Source organism: Syngnathus leptorhynchus, chromosome 10 (assembly GCF_054491065.1).
Source record: "Syngnathus leptorhynchus isolate UIUO chromosome 10, UIUO_Slep, whole genome shotgun sequence".
NCBI classification, from domain to species: domain Eukaryota; kingdom Metazoa; phylum Chordata; class Actinopteri; order Syngnathiformes; family Syngnathidae; genus Syngnathus; species Syngnathus leptorhynchus.
Window position 1 is genome coordinate 1,648,746 of NC_141204.1, and position 19,632 is coordinate 1,668,377.

The window sequence follows — 19,632 nt, forward strand, 5'->3', positions numbered from 1 at the left end:
TTGGAAGGACAAAGGTCAAACTGTGGGCAAGAGACAGGGAAAGCATGCAGTTGTTGGCCAGTCACTCACAGGACACATCGGGACAATGATTACAATCATTTACAACAATGTTTAACAACTTGCAGAGAGAGTTTAATCCCTCCCCCAAAAAGTGCTAAAACATGTCAATGATTATATAGTGAAGTGTCAATGAAAAGCGAGTCACAACAATGACCAAGTCGAAGTCAATACATTTTACAATTATCCTTTGAGTTCCTGAACGCAACTCGGTGACGTTTCATGTTTGTTTGGCTGACGGTGGCGGAAACCGGGATTATTTCCTCCCGCTTACTATTTGAAAGTTAAAACAACGCGTATTACTCGTGAAGTGTATTTTATTTCAACACAAGAGCAAAACTATTCAACTTTCAAAGTTTCGTCCATGCATGAGACAAATCGGGTGCACGGAGTTGGTGGCACAGCTCGCATTCGCGTTTGACAGATGTTTTGATGGCATCTCTATTGGCAAACGATAACCCAATGCTCTTACCCCTCAACGTGGAGAAAACCATCTACGATGGATTCATCACTGTGCATGTAGGTGGAGTGAAGACCGATCAGAGGTGGCCCGAACTATTTTGGGCCTCGGCTCATAGTGCGTCAATATGTGCTCATTCATGTTTTCAAATAATGAAACTTGGCTCCAGGTTGCAGATTTGTGTCTCCAGTTTCGATTTTGCATCATGCTTATATATGCATTTACTAAAAATTGCAAATTGCAGTTTCAATTGTATTTAATATGTGCGTGCGTGCGTGCGTGCGTGCGTGCAAATTAAGAGCGTGCGTGCGAGTTAAGGACAGATGATAAACTTAAAAAAATGCTTTGTGTAAACAACAAATTTGCAAACTAATATTAATGTCATGTTTTTTTAACTTATCTATGTAACTTAGCGTATTTGTTTTTATCAATAGGAGAAAGACCTGAGACTGAGAATACATCTACCACCAGATCGCCAAGTCAAAAAGGCCAAGTATGCATGATCACATATGTGTCGTTCATACAATTGAACACGTTGCTCCAGCCCGCAACACTATTGTTGTTTATTTTATAGGTTGCATTGCTGTTGGAAGTTAAAACACCTCTTAAATGGCTATGAACACATTGTCAAGCAGGTAATACAGATTTACACGACAATAATGTTTCCCAGTCTTTATTGGGCCAATGCACACCTGATGATCCACAGTGGTTGGGAATCTGCACTACACTGTGCACTTACTATACTGACAATATCTTTGATTGATTGTTTTTGTCTGAGTCATTTCACATCTTTTGTGTTGACTGTGTCATACCTGGCATTGTTCCTGTGCACCCATCAAGCACACTTCACTCAGAAGCAGAGAAAAATATTTTTCACTGTTTAATTAACACCGCCTGGAAAATGTCCCTATTTGTTATGTGGTCCCTCAGGGTTATTTGCATGAGATTGATATTTCACCTCGGGCTGCAAAGTTCATTATTTTCGCAGCCTTTAAGCTATCATTAATTATTAAAGGAGGTGGCAGCCCCCATTAATCACAAACACGTGTTTGATTTGAATGGCTGGCTTGAGGAAGAAGAAAAAAAAAGTGTCACTTTATTATCTTGCCATTCAAAGATGTCTCTTCTTTCTATTGCAGAGACTACATCAGTCGTCTGATCTTGTCAGTTTCATTCTGGAACTGAAGACTGTCTTGGTAAGCAGAGCAATGATATGTGGGTTAACGATGCAGAGTTGACATTGTTAGTTGATAAAAAGAAAAAAGTTCATGGGAAACTCACGCAATTGACAACATCGATTTTTGAGGCACAGACGTACATGAATATTATATTCTGTTAAATGAATGAATAGTCTTTATTATTTATATACTTTCTGACCCAGTCTCAGCTTGACCATATTTGTGTTTTTGATTTTTCTGTCTTCCCTGTTATTGCAGGAAGTGTGCCTAAGAAAGCATCCAATGTCTGCCTCAATTCCGCCTCCACAGTACTACTCCCAACTCATCTTGGAAATGGAAACCCTTGGGTGGGACAAGTGAGTTTTTAAAAGGATGTGCAAAAACATCATTTCTGGAAGAAAAGACGGTGGAATATTAACAGTAACAAAGATTTGGCTATTTGGGGAGCTTCTATTGAAAAAAGAAAAAGGTTGCCACAAGATATAGCGATGAAGGAAATAAGTCCATTGTTTTTATGATATTAATGATAGGGAGTTTTTGTGTGTGCTCCCCCGAGGTCTGATTATTTGTAACTGTGTCAAGGTGTTTTTAATTGGACTAACATCCGCTGATGTGCTGCCCTGCAACAACATAACTCCACACTAACAAATGGATCTTAATGACTTCCTTATTTTTACTGATTTGGGTTGTAGTTAAATTCCGGTCACATTTAATAAGTGTCAGTACACGTGTTGTGACAGGCCCTGTAAATAGCACTGACTTCTCTCCTCAGGAGGAGTTGAGCTGCAAAATGGAGATGGAGAGTTTGGGTTTTTTTTTTTCTTGCATGGATTAGGCCTTGGCTACTATAGTCATTTTCCACTTTGCTCTTGATGACCACAGCTACAATTATGATATTAGTAAAATGCAAATAGCTCTAATTGAAGACTCTCAGGTTTTAATAGAAGGGGGAAAGATATGGTGAAAATGTGAGGCATTATACACAGCGGACCTCAATCTCCAAAGCACTTGAGAGTCGCTTAGTGTCTTAATTGGCATAGGCTGTGTTAATAGCCACTAGGGGTTTTTTAGATGTAATTCTGTCTGCTGATTGGGCCAGGTAAATGAGTTGTTCTGTCTCTCCCTCTCACAACCTCCAGATCACCCGTTTTGCATGTTACCTGGCTTCGGAAGTAGAGTCAGCAGCGGAGGTCTGATGGCCTAGACCTAATAGCTCGGCACCTTTTGTTTACGTTGTATTCGCCACGACTTTTACAGCTGGCTGGTTGTACATTTATAAGGTTTATTTTTTTGGGTGCACCTTGTGACGATAGCTTTAATGAACACACATAAGTCAAGCTAACATACAGTACACAAGTATGCGTATACCCTGGCACACATTTGCATGTTTTTATCTGGAAGCAGCCCGCTTGGCCGTGGGGTTGCAAATGGGATGGTCTCATCAGTCTTCCCAGCATGATATCTAACTGTCACGCTGTTTCCATCACGGCCAAGTAGCGATCGGAACTCGTTTCTCCTAACGTGTGAAGAAGAGGTGTGTTAGTGATGCACTGTTGAGACTTATATTTTTACGGCTGATACAACTACAAACTGGTTGTGAAAAACTAAACAGTCTATTTGTAAAGATGAAATACAAATGGTTAAGAAGAAATAATTAAAATAGAAAGGATTTGAACAGAATTCGCATTGTACTGGATTTCCAAAATCAGTTTTGCCTAGTTGCATACGGCTGTGATTTGGTACATAAATAGAAGACTGTGTTCAGACAGCGCATATATAAGTTGAAGTAAGAGTTTTGTACGATGGCTCTGTATGTGATATGTGAAATCCATTTTATTTGACTTTTCTCTATTTTGGAGTCTGCAAAATTGTACCACCCTCCCTCCCTCCCTCCCTCCCTCCCTCCCTCCCTCCCTCCCTCCCTCCCTCCCTCCCTCCCTCCCTCCCTCCCTCCCTCCCTCCCTCCCTCCCTCCCTCGTTTAGCTCGTATTCTGCTGGTATCTCAAAAGAAACAAAAGATATGATGGGCCTTTTGCTGGTGCCATGACAAAAGTGTCATGTCACTGGATTGGATTTTTCTTTTGATAAAGCCACAATCATTTAATTAGCGCATTTTACTAAGTGTCAGCTCTTTTCCCTGGGATGCTTGTCACTTTGTTCACTCGGACAGATCTATTAAATGTTCTGGCTTGACAGATTTGTGTATTTATAGCTGTAAAGTGTAATGGCTTTTTTATTGCTTTATACTACTATTTGTATATGAGTACTCGAGGATATTAAGCTATTATGACACAGAAGCTGTCTTCTGGCGCGAGATTATATTTATCAACTTTCAGCATCTGCCACCGCTATCGCTATCAAAGCGCCGCAAAGGCGAGGATGTGTGTGAATTACAAAGAAAGAAAGATTCTGTGTTTGAAGATAAATATAGAGATACAATAGATATGGAGCAATTGGGGATAAGAGGTGGAGAAAGAGAAGCAAATTGGCCTCATTACATTGTGCATTTTGTATGCGTCGACTTCAATGTGAATACCCTTCACTCGTGTTTGATTGCAAGCGTGCGATTGAACGGTCACATTTATGAGGTAGTCGCCGCCGACGTGGTCCGCCATCATTCCATCACTTTCCTAAGATGCTGCGTGCCGGGGACACTGCTCCCATCACTCCTCTCTAACACACTCCATAAATCCTTGGCAAATATACAGCCACGTCAAGTTGTAAGGTATTGTAAATCTTGAGGAGGGACTCCTTTGTCTTAGATCAGTCTTTTGTCTCAAAGTTTCAGTTGAGCAGAAAGTGGACTGGAAAGGGGGAAGCTCCGAGTCCTTCGTAGCGTGCCGGCCGGAGCAGCCGTAAATCTGACTGGAGTGCCGGTGCATGATCGGGACAGATCAGTGCAGTGTCCTCCGCCTCGGCAGGTTGTAATCAGCTCAGGAAGGAGGCTCTAATTTATAGGCCGAGCATCGCTGGCGACCGTGATCTCGCCCGTAAAGTCATCCAGAGACGCGGGATTTTATGAGTTTGTTTATTTTTATTTTTTTCCCTTGGCTTCAATGCTTTATGAAAATGTGCAAATGCTCAGCGTTAGAAAATGTAGTCCACTCAGCTGCAAGCTATTCTATAGACATTTTTTTTTAAAATGATTTAGACATGACATCTGCACCCTAACGTCGTGGCATTCACAACATTGTGTTTGTGTTTTTGGAAACTGCAGACTACTTTTCATAGACACGCAGTTTCAAACGTTGAAGGTGAAAGCCGAGGACTCCTCTGGACGGCAGCACATTCTTACCATTCACCTGAAATCCAAGGTAAGTGTGTAAAAACACACACACAGTCGGTCGGTCGGCATTGATGACTAGGTCATCTTCTCGATCAAATGATTCATCATCACGTGGAACGTGGTCCATCCTGATGTTGATATTCAACCAATCCAGATCCAGGTCTGACTTCATTTACCACATATGGGCCATTCAATTTGCTGATAACAAATCAGCAATTTACATCTGGGCCCTTAAATCTGGGGCAAACTGGAGAGAGAGGGTGTACACACTTGATAACCCAGTGTGAGTGAGATGTAGCACAGATAAAACAAAGATAGAAAGAACAGAGAAAGCAAGTACACTTAGTCTTATCTACATTTGCGTGTCACGACTTGCTGCTTTTAAGATATGTACATGGACAGCCACAACCGTGTTACTGTAAATGGCTGAGAGGAATCTCGGACATGACGCGCTGTTACCCTTTATACGTAGGAGAAGGATAATAAAACTTGAATATAATTCTCTTGATAGCTGCTATTAAATATACAAGTCTTGGAAAAATGGACAGTAGCATCACTTGTATTGTCAAATTATAATTTTTTTAATCAAAGTCTAAAAGGACTTCACAATATATCTCATTTATAATCTCACGAAACATCCGTATAACATAAATATTGAATCAATAAAAAGTGATTCATTGATTGGTGTAATGCACGCCTAGATCAAGTGTGCATTATAATAATTCTTTTATATGGATACAAAAAAATGATCAATTCATTTTTTTTCATGAATTTAATTAGTTAATGCTGACTTCAAATAGCGTTTTTATTGAAGGGTTTATTGCCAGGCTTTTTGTGGCGCTTATTAAGAGCACAGGCAGCTGTTGATTTAGGATATTTGTTTGACTTTACCACGATGCGGCCATGCTTACCTAAGCCCAGCTGACATCCACCTGGGACAAGGGAGGATGCTGAGAGCCCACTCTGTGCCCACCTGCCCACCTGGCCATTTACACTCTTCTTTCTGGAACTGTAAAAATACGTAGCAGCTTCTTCCAGCCGATCTTGCGCCAGGTCATCCCTCATTTAGCACAGCAAGGGGGCTGGAGGAGTTGCGGATGACAGGGAAGGAAGGGAAAGCAAGGGTAAATGTGCAAAGTTTGAGGAAGAGTATTTATGCTGATGCAAAACATGCTGATTGTACTTTTACCGTCAAATCTGGAAATAAGCAGCACTGTTTTTTAAATGTTGTTGGAATATAGAACACCAAATCCACTTAAAGCTTTTTCATTTCAAATTTTGGGCATCTTATTGGTTGAGTGGATTGATTTTAATGTTGTTGTTTTTTTTTTCGGTAACAAATTGCCCTTTAAATCCTTGACCTGATTTTAAGGTTGTTGAATTCAAGTCTTAATTTGGTGTGCTTAATGGAGCAATCTTGGTCATCACCAGCACCCGGCAGAGGCTCCTGAATGCTCAGCTGACCTGCCTGTTCCCCTTGACTTAAAATGGACACCACAGGTATGCAAATGATTTGATACTTTTTTTGCCTCTCATCTGAGCAGCCTTCTTCAATTCGTCATTCCTGATAGTCAAATGAAGCTGCTTGTTATACAGCTGTTTCCATGTGGAATGTGATTTTTATTTTGGATTTTTTTCTTCACTCCTCTTTATTGTCGTTTCATTCATCACTTCGCTCCCTCAGCGCTCGTTTTGTCCCTCATAACGACGACTGCCCCGATATCCGAAAGCATCGTTATCATATTTTCAAAGAAATTGTAGGACGGACTGACTGGGTGTGCGTGTGTGTGTCGGGTACATGGCAGGCATACAGCGAGGACCAGCTTAGAACAGCGCTACCGTATGGAGGCTGTCTGCCTGCTGGGCTGGTGATGGATCTCTCCCACACTACAACATGAAGTGTGTGTGCGTGCGTGTCTTTGTGTGCGTACATGCACATCTATGCCAAGTGCATTTTTTTTTTGTCTGATGAGTGATGGGTAAGTGTGTGTGTGTGTGTGTGTGTGTGTGCGTGCGCGAGTGTAGGCCAGGGGGAAGGGCCTGTCTGTCGGCAGTCCTGACATGTTCATTTGAAAGACTAATTATTGCTTGCTCTGTTGCAGGGCCAAGATGTGCTACTCAGGGCAGAAATGAACAACTAATTCCTATCCCAATCTAACAGTGTGTGCCGTATATAGCTTTAGCGTTTTTAATTGAATGAGGTTTTTTTTTAGCAGTATACTATTATACTTTTGGTTGCTAATCCAATTTAAATGTTCCTAGGTCACCCACAGTGCGGTCTATATCTTGCTTTTGAGTTTGTCAAAATTCAGATTAGGTTTTAACTCCTGACTTCAAGTAGCGACCTAAGATTGTTGCCACGAATCTTCCGGACAACTTTAACAGAGGTGGACATTCCATCAGTACTGACGGAATGACAAAACGAATTTTGTGACGAAATTTTCTTTTAATTTTTGGAAAGAGGAGGGTTTAATAGGAAGTTGTGAAATCGTATTATGCAGACCCATACTCTATTTTAGATGGTGGCGGTCATGCACCAAAAGTTTTGTTTGCACTTTGTTAATCAAAGAAGGAAACAAACATTTAACTGCAGTGCGGAAAATAACACAATTGAATTAGTCCAATAATTTCGGGGCAGGCAGCAAGCGCATAAAAGCCATATTTGGTTTTCTTTAACTGCGTGTAAAGTGAGCGCAAAACAGAAATTAAGGATCTCTTCATCTGCTTTAAATTCATGTGTATTAAGGGCAGTACAGTTTCTTGCTGTATTATCATTATTTATAGATAAAGCTTCACATATACCAACATCAAAATGCTATTGTTTTGTAATGGACTCAATAACGTGTAATAGCTATTACAATTAAGAGTATTGAGGGAAGCAAGTGCAGCTCACATTGAGTCTTGACTAAATTCCTGCTTTCACTGCTACAGCTGTCTAAGATACAGAAAGAATTCAATTACCTGCGCTTCTCTTTCTTTTCTTTCTTTTGAATCTTCCTGAACTGGGCTTAGCATGGTTGTGGTGAGCGCTAAGCATAATCATGCCACTGGCATTAATTGGGCTGTAATTGCAGAGGCTCTCAGCACCTGGCCGATGCTTAATTGTGTGCACTGTGCTGGCACAATGACCTATAATTTTTGGGTTCTTTTTTTTTTTTCTTTCCCACTCGTACCATCTGTATTGCTTACCCGCACTTCTCTCGGCTTCCCTGTTTGTGTGTCCACGTTAATGCGTCTGCCCCGAGTTTCGCTGATTTTGTTTTCTGTTTTGTGTTACTGGTTTGAGTCAAACGTGTCTATCTGCTTCTTCTCCAGTCGTCTTTAAAGCAACTCCACAGCCAGTTCCTGCTGCTCGTAGATGCTCTGACTGAGTTCTGGGATGTTCTCGATGAGATTGACGCAAAGACTTGGATTCTGGAGCCGGAAAAACCGAGTCTTTCTGACACTATGAGGCGAATAGCTATCGGTAACAAATTGCCCGATTATCAGGGCCGATATTATTTATCGACGTCCTTAACCACCGATAATTGATATCGGCCCTGAAAAAAGTATATTGTCTATCACTATTAATTCATCATATATGGATATATGTATTCTTCAAATGTTTCTGCAGGAAACAATGTCTCCATTAAAGTGGAAGTGGATCCCCGACACCCAAAGATGCTGCCAGAATGCTGCCTGCTGGGAGCCCAGCACGGTCAGTCGTACCTCATTCCCATAGTAACGCTTATTTATATATTGAGTGTTAAAGTCTGTATTTTCCCAGCTTTTTCCCGAGCTTCCAGAAATTCTTGAGATCAATGATATAATAACGTGGGTCTTTGTTAGTCAAGCGGTGAATTATGCAGTGTCCTGATGCTATCGCACTCATTCCAGAGCTCATTCAGCGGTCCTTGACAATCCTCTGATAAATGATCCGCTACTCAATGCTGTTCAAACACCATCAAAGGGTGCATTTTGGACTTGTTGACGCAAAATGTCTTAGGCCGTCCACCTTTTTAAGAATGTACGGCGATTCCATTCAATGTTTTCAAACTGGATTCTTTGAATTCGGTTTAAAAGTAAGAACAAAACTCATATCTAGATGAACTGAAAAAAAAAAAAGAAAGTCCTGTATTTGAATATGAAACAAGGAGTTTGTCAAAGTTGCAGCTCTACAAAACTATTTCTAAACAGTTGCACATAAATAGACATGATGAATTATTATCTCTGTTATTTAATATTCGCTTCTGGGGATTTTTAATGATATGTTATGCTCAGGATCAGCATTCATCAGTTATCATGTATAACACTTACTATCTTGTTCAGGGCTGGCATCTCTTAACCTCCTCACTTTTCCCAATATCTGAGGCAAATTTTAATGTTGTTCTTGAATATTTTTTTCCCGCCGAGGGCGGCGTGTCCTCGCAGTCATGACACAATAAGATACGTGCCACGGATAAACTCGGGTAATAAAAAAGCAAAATCTGTCTGTGCTGGCTATTATTCAGATTAGCTCAGTAAGACACCATCAGGTGGGGAGGAAAAGGAAATATCAGCGCATCAATTTCCTTACGTTTGGAGTTGAGCCGGGGCGCTTGCGTTGATTATTGTCTTCCGTCATGTCAGAGCTTTCCCGATTTCATTCCCGCCGTGGCAACCTCTGAGACATCCGACGAGCTTTCTCTTTAATTCCCCATCAATTGTCAGCCATTGTTTCTGCAAATCCAGGGTCATGAAACGCCAAGCGTGTTGCCTAGCAATGCGACTCAAATGATATTAAACATACACACTTCAGCCACCCGAGACGCTAGGCAGGCGGCGACCCTCAAATATGAGGCGCGCAAAAAATATTGCTTTTTGGATGTAGGAATAAGAAATAGTTAAAGTGATGAGCACTACTCAGAGACAAGGAATCCCCTGTGGAACACAGCAAGCAGTGCTGCTTCATATCTGCATGCGCTCACAAAGGCTGTTAAATAAGAATGCATGCGAGTAATATCGGGAAAGAATGTATGCTGGGAAAAAGAGATATCAATGTCAAATTATACGGAGGTGGTGACTTTGAAGAAATCAATTGTTAACCCTTTTTTCCTGTTGCAGTTGTGACTCCGCTGAGGAATAAACTGAACGCCAATATGCATTGGTGGTAAGTGATCGGCCTGATATTTCAATCGTGCTCTTTGTTATTTCAAATTCTTGAAAGTGATCAGTCTGGTGAAGATGGTTCAATTCATCTGTGGGAATTGAAATTGCAACAGTTCAATTGTTTGATATGAATTACATGTAATTCGACACAAACTCAAAACACACTTTTTAATTTAATTCACCATATAAATGAAAGTGCCATCATAGTTGCTGACATTTGCGGTTTTGACAATCTGTAAAGGTGAGGTAAAACAACACAAATTGAATTGAATGTTGACCAATTGTTAACAGAATGTCACGCGGGGGCAGAATTACTCTTATTTTTAGATGAGACGGGTTCCATTTGCCTCACAATGACACATGTCAAGTACTGTAAACGTCTCTAACACTCTTCAATTTAACACAGTGGCGGCACAAATGCGCCTTGTTTTTTTTTTCCCCCTGTGCCATCACCCCATTTCTTTTTTTAAACCAACGGTGAAAGTCTCTTAATCGTCCCCTAGTGTCTTTGCAGGCTCATTTGCATGTGGTTAATTAGTGTGTGAAGGAGCTGTCTGTGGTCTGCTGGCAGGAACCCGGACTCTGGTGTCTTGCAAAACCTCCAGGATGTTTTGGAGATCCAATTCCCGTCACCTGCCACCCACGAAAAATCTGTATGTCACACAATTGGCCCCCTTTTCCATTTCAAACGTGTCTGCTCCTATCGCAATTACCTCAAGGAGGGAGCATTGTGTGTGTGTGTGTGTGTGTGTGTGTGTGTGTGTGTGTGTGTGTGTGTGTGTGTGTGTGTGTGTGTGTGTGTGTGTGTGTGTGTGTGTGTGTGTGTGTGTGTGTGTGTGTGTGTGTGTGTGTGTGTGTGTGTGTGTGTGTGTGTGTGTGTGTGTGTGTGTGTGTGTGTGTGTGTGTGTGTGTGTGTGTGTGTGTGTGTGTGTGTTTCTGTTTCACATCTCAGCATGCATACTCCTCTTGGTGTGTCTGCCTGAGCGTCAAATCTTAAGGGGGCGGATATCCACTATTGTCTCTTATTGTGTCTGTTGCCATTTTCTATTTTGTTTTGCGAAGAGGTGGTAACAACGACTTCTCTAATTGGGTTGTTTACAGATCGAGCTATTAAAAACAACAAAGATGGCACAATTCTCTGCGCTATTGCAATCACTTTAATCACGCAAAAGCATTTATCTTTTTTTATTTCTTTCTTTTTTTTTTCCCGGTGCCTGCCTCTTCTCCCCTCCTGTCGCTGCAGTTGACTTGAAAGAACGCACTGCCACCATTAATGCTTCAGCCTCATTAGCATTCCGAAAGAAAAAAAAAAAAGTTTAGTTGACCAGATGTTGGTTTTTTTGTTTTTTTTTTCATCTGCCACTGTCAATTAATGGCTAGCTGTGATAAAGAAGAGGCTCTATTCAGTTTATTCTGTATTATTTTATTTATTTTGGAGAGCACAGGACAAAAGAATCCATTTGAGTTCATGTTTGCAATATTTTGAAATCCTGCACAGATGTTCAGTGTGGAGTGCGGGATCTGCTACGCCTATCGCCTGGAAAGTACGATTCCGGATCAAGTGTGCAACGATCCTCGCTGTGGTCAGCCCTTCCATCAGGCGTGCCTGTATGAGGTATGAAGGATGTTGAAAAATCACAGTATGCACACTGTAACCAATTAGTCATTAGTTTCTTTTCACCTAATTTTATGACTTCATCACTTTGGGCCTGTATCAAATACGACAAAATGTAGTGATGGGAAAATGAAGCTTCAAATTTGCTTCATGAACCAATTGTCCAAATCGAGCAGAGATTAGATTTAGCCACAACTCCAATGTAAAGTTCACAATTTGAAATGTGTCCAAAACGAGCTCATTCTTGAGCAAAGATTGAGAAAATGCGCCGAGACTTTGATGTGCAACTTTTCAAAGTATTACCTTTTTAAGTGCGCAGTGCGTACATTCCGTCGAAACAAACGTTCTCACTTGACACGTCGAATTCAAGGTGACAATTTGATGAAGTAGTGCTTTCTCTTTTGTCTCCTCCAGTGGCTGCGTGTGCTGCCCGCCAGCAGGCAGAGCTTTAACACAGTTTTTGGAGAGTGTCCTTACTGCAGCAAGGTACGGCTGCACATCGCCATGTGACTGACAGCTGCCTTCATAAAGGCCTTTGGTGTACAGTCAATAGATATTCAGGATGCTTAATTAGCATAGCTCAGAGTACATCGCATGGCCTTCTCTTTAGTGAAAGGCTATTGGCAGCAGAAAAAGGTGCCGCATTCACACTGACGCTATTTGTGCCATCGTCATAAAGGAACGAGTTAAAGTATGTGCCGGGGAACATTGGCGCGTGTCATTGAATCAAAGACAAAAATGAACTTACTTGTGTGCATGCCTTCCAGGTTATTTGATAGCGCAGGTAGTCAGAAATGAGTGCACTTTATTGCATTGTTGTCAAGTATCCTTCGTAAAGCGTTTGACGCTTTAATAAGTCGAGCTTTTCCTCTATTTCAGCCCATTACTGTGAAAATGGCAGCTCAGAAGTCCTGAGAAGTGGCTTGGCGTGCCACATCCACCAAAGGAAACAGTTTAAAAGCTCATTAGAGACAAAGAAAAGAAAGTCACCGTTTGTGTTGGAAAAAGTTGAATCGAGGAAAGTCCAACTGCTTGCACAATCGCATCTTCAGGAGTCAAGCTCTCAAATGTGGGTCTTCTCCTGATTCACGCTGATGATCTTGAGGTCATCTGTATGTCTCCATCCTCTTGTGAAATGTTAAAAAGTTCAATTTAAGGCTTTGCTCTGTTGAAACCAAGCTCAATCAAATAAAGAGAAAAGACTCAAGACAAATGCTTTTATTTTACTTTTTTTTGGAGTGGTTCCGGGCGAAATTCATACAAGCAATAGGCCTAACATGTACACGAGATCTCGTTCTCACACCTTTTTAGGCCGACCTCTCTTTCCTTTTGGAGGGCCTCTTATGTAGCGTGGATCAATGGGTTTGCTTCTGACCTCTTCCTCCTCATCCTCATCGTCAAAATCTGAGCTGTCATCTTCCTTGTAACTCTTAGCTGTTGTGGTCCTAGTCCTCTGTGGTCTTAGGACCCTCTCACTCTTCTACAAATGGAGAGGGGGAAAAACAAACAACATGAATATGTGTTAAAGTGGTCATGCAAAAGATGTGTCTGTTAATAAGTTGCATGATTTACAAAATGTTGGTTCATTTTTGTTGTTGTGAACGCTTAAGACTGATCATCAATGTATGCATTTAGTACGTTTATACCTGTAATTATTAGTAGTAATTTTTCCAGAGCCTACCTGTGGAATTGGGGGCCCTCGTGTGTATCTTTTAGGCACTTGTTTAGGCTTCTTCTCCTCATCCACAACCTCGTCGTCGTCGTCGTCCTCTTCTTCATCCTCATCAACAACCACTTGCATGGCTACAGACTTTGCTTTGGGGAAGCCTCGAGCTTTTGCTGTTCTCTGTGGGGGGGAAAAAAAAAAGTGTTGCTGTTTTTCATATCGAGCTGGCGTGGTGTGAGAAATTCTAATTGACCAGGCGACGCCGGTGACTAATGAATCCGAGAATGGCCTTTGTCTCTGCTGACATTTCCTCTCTTGACTAAACCGCCCATAAATGGCCACTTCTGTTTAACTAGGGGTGGTCAAACTGGCCAACACTCTCACATGGAAATTAAATGACACGGTGAGGGGGGGGGGGCATAATTGGAGATACAAAGTATGTGTCATCAACTTCTTCAAACTGTGGCCTGAGGGGGTCGGGAAGTGATTGCTGTAAATTGGAGGAGAATCCTCCAGTGTTGGAAGGGCTCACCTCTGGTAGACATGCCTGTCACGTCTCACCCAGGGTCAAGAGACTCTGTGGCACAAATTGGGCTACTTGTGACCAGCAGTCAAACTGCAGAATGCACTGTAAAGCTGATTTAGATTACTTTTTGGATGATTTCATTTGTGAGCCCTCAGGAGCTAGTAGTGAAAGTCCAACTTAATGTATCTAACTACATTAGCATGAAGGCACCACATTGGTAGTTTTTCCCTTCATAATTCTATTTTATATTGTATGTGTGAGTTTGCAAAAACATGAGAATCTATCTTGGCCCAATGCACTACACTCGATACTACACTAAAGCAAAACTCTGTGGCTCTCTGGCCGTGAGTTCTTGCCACAAGACAACAACAAAAAAACCCAATGGTGAGCTTCTAACTCAAAAACTAGGCCAAAAATGAAGGTATCGCAGTACAGTCATTTCGGACACCCTGAGCTTATGTTCTCACCTTGCCCCTGGCAGGAGAACTGAGCACCTTAGACATAGACTTTTCCCCGACTCCACGAGGTACTGAAAAATCCAGTTTTTCCTTTTTTCCAGTAGACAACATTTGCCTGAGGCGCTGGTAGTCGGGTTTGTCTTGGAAGCCCAGCGATTTCGAGTACAAGAGCAGGGAAGCCACCTCATCTAAAGAAGGGAGGAACAGCGTACGTCAAATTACAGAGTCAACTCATTGTTTTAGTTTCATGTGTCATGTCTTGCGGTTTCAAACAAAAGGCTTCAGCAAAAGTCCTGGAACTTCAGATGGTGGGCTTACCTGTGCTGGTTCCACCTACTGAAAGCTGCTTGACAGACTCTGGCAGCTTATCCATCAGTCTAAGCACCAAGCAAGAGAGATAAAACAGTGAGGGAATGAGAAAGAAAGAAATGACGAGAGGGGAAATATTTAGAAGGAGATAAGTCAGGGTTGGGGAAAGGACACAGCGGCAATGAACTGAATTGAAGCAAATTATTCAACTGATTCTTTTTACAAAATATAGAAGTGTCAGAATTGGATTAATGGCAAATGTATGAGTGGTACATTTCCTATGCTATCTGATGGTTGAACTAAAATAGCAAAGTCTTGAATCCAATTGATTCTTTTTAAATTGACTTGTGCTGGTTTTACAATCCTGGAAAACAATAATGGATTCTTGACCTGTAACCTGGAGCATCAATTAAGATTTGGTCTGTTGCGCTCGTGTGTTCGTCAGAGCCTTCATGAATGTTTGGTGGTTTTGGATGCGAGATGTTGAAAAGGAAAATGTGTTTTCAATGTGATCAATTCATATATGATCAGTTTGTAAGGACCTACCTGGCTTTCGCTTCCATGACCTTAACTGGATTCTTGAGCTCATGATCCCAGGGAAGGGACCCACATAACCAGTGAAGAAGACAAAAACCAAGAATCTGGATGTCGCCACGTCTTGCTGGAGCTTAGGCAAAAAGAAACAGTATACATTTTACATACATTAATATCTTGCATTGCCATTAACGTATAAATGTTTGAATATTGTGACATTTAAAAAAATAAAAAATAAATAAGAATAGCAGAAATTTTTGTACAAATTGCGTTTTAATCCATCACAATTATTAATAATTGAATTACCGGTAGTAGTAAAAAGCATATACACTATTTGAGAGAAAAAAAAAAACGTAATGTACCAGAGAGCGCTTGCATATTCCTGTATGTGAGAAGAACTGCATGGATCTACATTAATTTGTGAAGTGCATCAATACTTGAAAACCAAGTCCATCTAGAAGGGTCGAGCCCCAGGAGTTTTAAAAACTCAATACAGTAATGGCCGTCACACGTCTTTGGAGAAATTACGTATCGACTGGTTTCATTTGAGGGGAGAAATCTCCTCCTTGAGCCATGACTGGCATTGATTCTCTCCAGCCAACAGGGAGGTCCGATGGGAAAGCATGGTCCTGGCCACCCAGGACAAGATAATCAACGGGATGCTGATAATCTGAGTACACCATAACAGGCTTGTAGTACTAAATGTGTAGGCATTTATAAATGTTCAACTATTCATCTTTGAAGCATTCCATCTTTGCTCAGAATGGGAGGATGTAGGCATGCACCGTTAAGGGAAGTGTAGAAAAAAAGGAAAGAGCTACAATGAAAATGTGTTGAGTGAATAAAATAGTCGTTTGCCTTCACGCCAGTCATTAAATGGTCGGGCCCAGGCAGGGAGGCTAAACGATCAATGAGGATCAGGAGAGGAGTGTTGGAAGGCTGTTTAAACTGTCTGCTTAGAGCCCTTAACGCTTAGAATAACAACATGACAAACTCCGCTCGTCTTCATGAATGACCATGTACGATGCCTCAAGATTAAATTGTGCTAAAATGACATTGCAAGAATGGAAAAGCTATTTTGTAAATATTATTGTGAGGCTTCCTAAGGTTCTGCAGCTAAAAAAAAGAGAGGATAAAATGAAGGTTTTTATTATTTTGATTCTGCACATTATTTGATGCTCCAACAAAACTGCCAATTTGGAATTCAATATTGCTGACAGGTCAGTATTATTTTAGGCATACACCATTGCTGATAGTCAACCAAGCATCCACTATTGACCCGCTTGGAGATGGTGCTAGCCAGCGTGGAGGTCATGTGTGACTGGTGCATCCTGCTAATCAAACATCAACGTCACCACTTAATGAATGCATGTTGCAGGTTATGACTTCAGCTAATTAGTAAGTTGTTAAACAGAGACTAGGTCTGGGAATTCTGCAGAGGCGGTGGACAAACAATCGATGGTCAATGAGAAGAGAAGGATGCAAGCAGGGAATTTGCCAATGAAATGCTTTTTTTTTTTTAGGGCCAACACAACATGATGGCCCAACTCAAAAAGACTTGATGTAGGACGTAATGGAAACCTACCAACTCCTTTGTGGGCATCAAGACTGGTGTACTCAATGGTTCCATTGTGACCTTTCTTGGGATTTTCCTTATAGTCTTTTTGGACTCCATCAACACAGTACTTGCGGGCCAACCCATAGTCGACTAAATAGAGCTACGAGCCAGAGGGGGGGAAAAAAAAAAAGGTTAGGACATTCATTATCATATGAGTAAATGTTTGAAAGTGAAAACTGACCTTTTGAGGATTTCTAAGACCAAGCATGAGGTTGGAAGCTTTAATGTCTGCATGGACAAATTCATTCTCGTGCACATACTCTAGTATATCCACCTAAAGCAGAACAACAGAATGACATGGGAAAAAATCTGACCCAAAAATTTTGAGAACTTCTACAGTCAATGCAAAGCTGTCTTGGAGTGTCGCCGTGAGTCACGTGTCTTCCACCACTCACCAGTATTTGACCAACCCGGAGCACAGTATCTTTCTTAAATCGACCACCGTTACGTTCGCTGATTTTCTGTAGATCAGTGCCCAGTCGCTCCATAACCATAAAACGATACCTAAACAAAAGGAACAGATTTACAAAATAGATCTTTTGGAAAAAAAAAAAAAACTGTTGAACACCACTCAAAGCCAGTCAAACATAACATCCGGAGTAAGACCCACATACATATGTATTTATATCTACCTGAGGCCATTATACTCTGTTTGCCCTGATCCCCAGTATTTGGGGACCCCGAGGTGCTCAAGTTTACGACTTCTCATCCATTGTTGCACTAAAACAAAGGGACAAAAGTGATTGTAGTACAAGCCAGATGTCATCAGAGCATCCAGATATCAGAAATCTTAGGTGGCTCCACTCATTTATCTTTGCTAATATTGAGTGAATAGAAGAGAGCTCGGTGGTACTCACCGGTCTCTTGTTTGGCCGCTTGTATGTAGAAGCTGAGCTCAGAGAACAGGGGGCCACTTTCAAGGTATTCCTGCACAATGATTTGATTCCAAATTAATTCATTAAGAGCTGACAGTAATAACACGTGCATATTCACAAATTGGAAAGATACTCACCACTTTTACCACAAAGTCAGTATCTGTTGAGACGGGGCTGCCAATGTCTTGGGAGGCTTAAAGATGATTTGAGACAGATGGGATAAATGAGTTTGCATACAGCCCATGCATAAGTCATACATTCGAATGAAAGTATTACGTCCTCTGTTCTGATTACCGTGGTAGATCAATCCAAAGCCACCTTGACCTAATATTTTTCCCAGCCGCCATTTCTTCTTCACCTGGTCTGTCAGTATGAAGTCTTCTGGAAGCGGCTTGGGTAGCGCCCTCTTTTGAGGAGCTGTCATTGAAACTGAACACAACAAAAATAATGGATCACAACAAGACACTTTTTTTAAACAAAAACTAGCAAACTATACCTTGGTGAGAAAATAATTCATCTTCAAAAGAATAATGGAAAAAAATGACTGCAAGCGGCTCAATTTTCTCACAAAATGATGCTGATTGTGATATGCATTCACATTGCATGGCTTGTTATGCCTCTTTCAATTTGTTATTGTAGCTCAGAATGCAAGCAAGACTTTTACTATTGATATCATATTGTAAAACCAATACATGCATTTGAAAATCACATGCCATACACCGATGCCAAGCAGGGCGAGGACATCGCGGTTAGTATGATCTCATCTTAGAGCATCTTGAAATATTTCCCTGTTTAGGCTGCAAAAAATAATGACATCCAGTCCAAATCAACGGAGATATATGCCGATACGATATCATGCGTCACAAAACGTTTATTTCCTGTTGATATCGAGTGAGTGATATTACAGTGAATTCAAATCTCGCAGCATCGCCCGAGTTAACAGCACACTGCGCTTTTCATAATGATAGGAGCTATAAATCTCGATCTTTTGACACTCACGTTGATACGACTAAGTACCGCTTGCAGTATTTGATGCATCCGTAGTTTGATAGCCAAAGCACGTCAAAATAGCAGCTAACTTAGCCATGTGGGCAACATTTTCCTCACCGAGCAATGTTAAATATATACCAACCTGAAGAGGGAATAATCAGCGTGTTACGTTTGTTACAGTGCAAAAAGGTAACGCTTCAGTGTGAATGTTGTGGAAACTGTTGCGGCATAACACATCGAAGAAGAGTTAAAAATGGTACCCGATCACTTCCTGAAATTTTCCCTCCCGCTACACTAGCACCCAATCACGAGACAGACAAATGTTGCTCAAATAACCCAGAGCCAATAGAAAAGCTGCTAAGGCGGACACAGCCATTGGCTGCGGCGCACAAAGCCCCGCCCAACTCTCATTGTTGACTTCCTGGACTGGAGAGTGGGCATAGCTACTTTACAATAAAGGAGACATATCATTGAAAATCCGATCTTTCATCTTTTAAATACATTTTGATGAGCTTTGTAAAATTCATCCCAAAAATGTTTCAGATGAACATGTGTTGAAAAGTTACCTGTGTCTAGCCATGAATTGAACTCGAATGCAAGTACTAGCAATCAGCAGAAGCAGTCTCTTGTAAACTGCTTACTTAACATTCGTAGTAAAATCAATAATAGCTCGCATATGAGACTTCAAGCACGCTGGTTGTAACGGAGGCTGATCTGTCATTTGCTGCACAACATGGTCAATACCACGCCTGGCTGACAACTGTGGCTGCTGGAGCAAATGCAGTACTTGCAAACACTTGCAAAGACAAACACATTCTCACACTCCCAATCAAGCTTTTTCATTTCTGATGAAAGAAGAAGGAAATACAAGCCTGTGTTGTCTCTGCCAGTGTGCACCTGCTGTGAAATTATTGATCTGCAGGAACGAACCTT

General features: G+C 41.3%; 2 protein-coding genes across 2 annotated transcripts; one reads left to right on the top strand and one right to left on the bottom strand.

The window, feature by feature from the left end:
- Nucleotides 1–268: 268 nt before the first annotated feature.
- On the top strand, nt 269–12,947 carry fancl (FA complementation group L). Its single transcript, XM_085922573.1, has 14 exons — nt 269–576; nt 952–1,010; nt 1,092–1,152; nt 1,657–1,713; nt 1,954–2,051; nt 4,913–5,009; nt 6,413–6,481; nt 8,297–8,447; nt 8,595–8,678; nt 10,064–10,109; nt 10,680–10,761; nt 11,607–11,723; nt 12,138–12,209; nt 12,603–12,947. Exons 1-14 carry the CDS (start codon nt 490–492, stop codon nt 12,636–12,638), a joined length of 1,116 nt encoding a protein of 371 aa, XP_085778699.1. The 5' UTR covers nt 269–489; the 3' UTR covers nt 12,639–12,947.
- On the bottom strand, nt 12,927–19,003 carry LOC147049817 (serine/threonine-protein kinase VRK1-like). The gene is made up of 13 exons (XM_085922572.1): nt 18,842–19,003; nt 18,004–18,138; nt 17,847–17,902; nt 17,692–17,761; nt 17,467–17,554; nt 17,230–17,338; nt 17,016–17,108; nt 16,802–16,934; nt 15,229–15,349; nt 14,692–14,750; nt 14,383–14,561; nt 13,405–13,569; nt 12,927–13,203 (listed from the first exon to the last, which is right to left on the bottom strand). Exons 2-13 carry the CDS (start codon nt 18,131–18,133, stop codon nt 13,021–13,023), a joined length of 1,386 nt encoding a protein of 461 aa, XP_085778698.1. The 5' UTR covers nt 18,134–18,138; nt 18,842–19,003; the 3' UTR covers nt 12,927–13,020.
- Between the last annotated feature and the right edge of the window lie 629 nt (nt 19,004–19,632).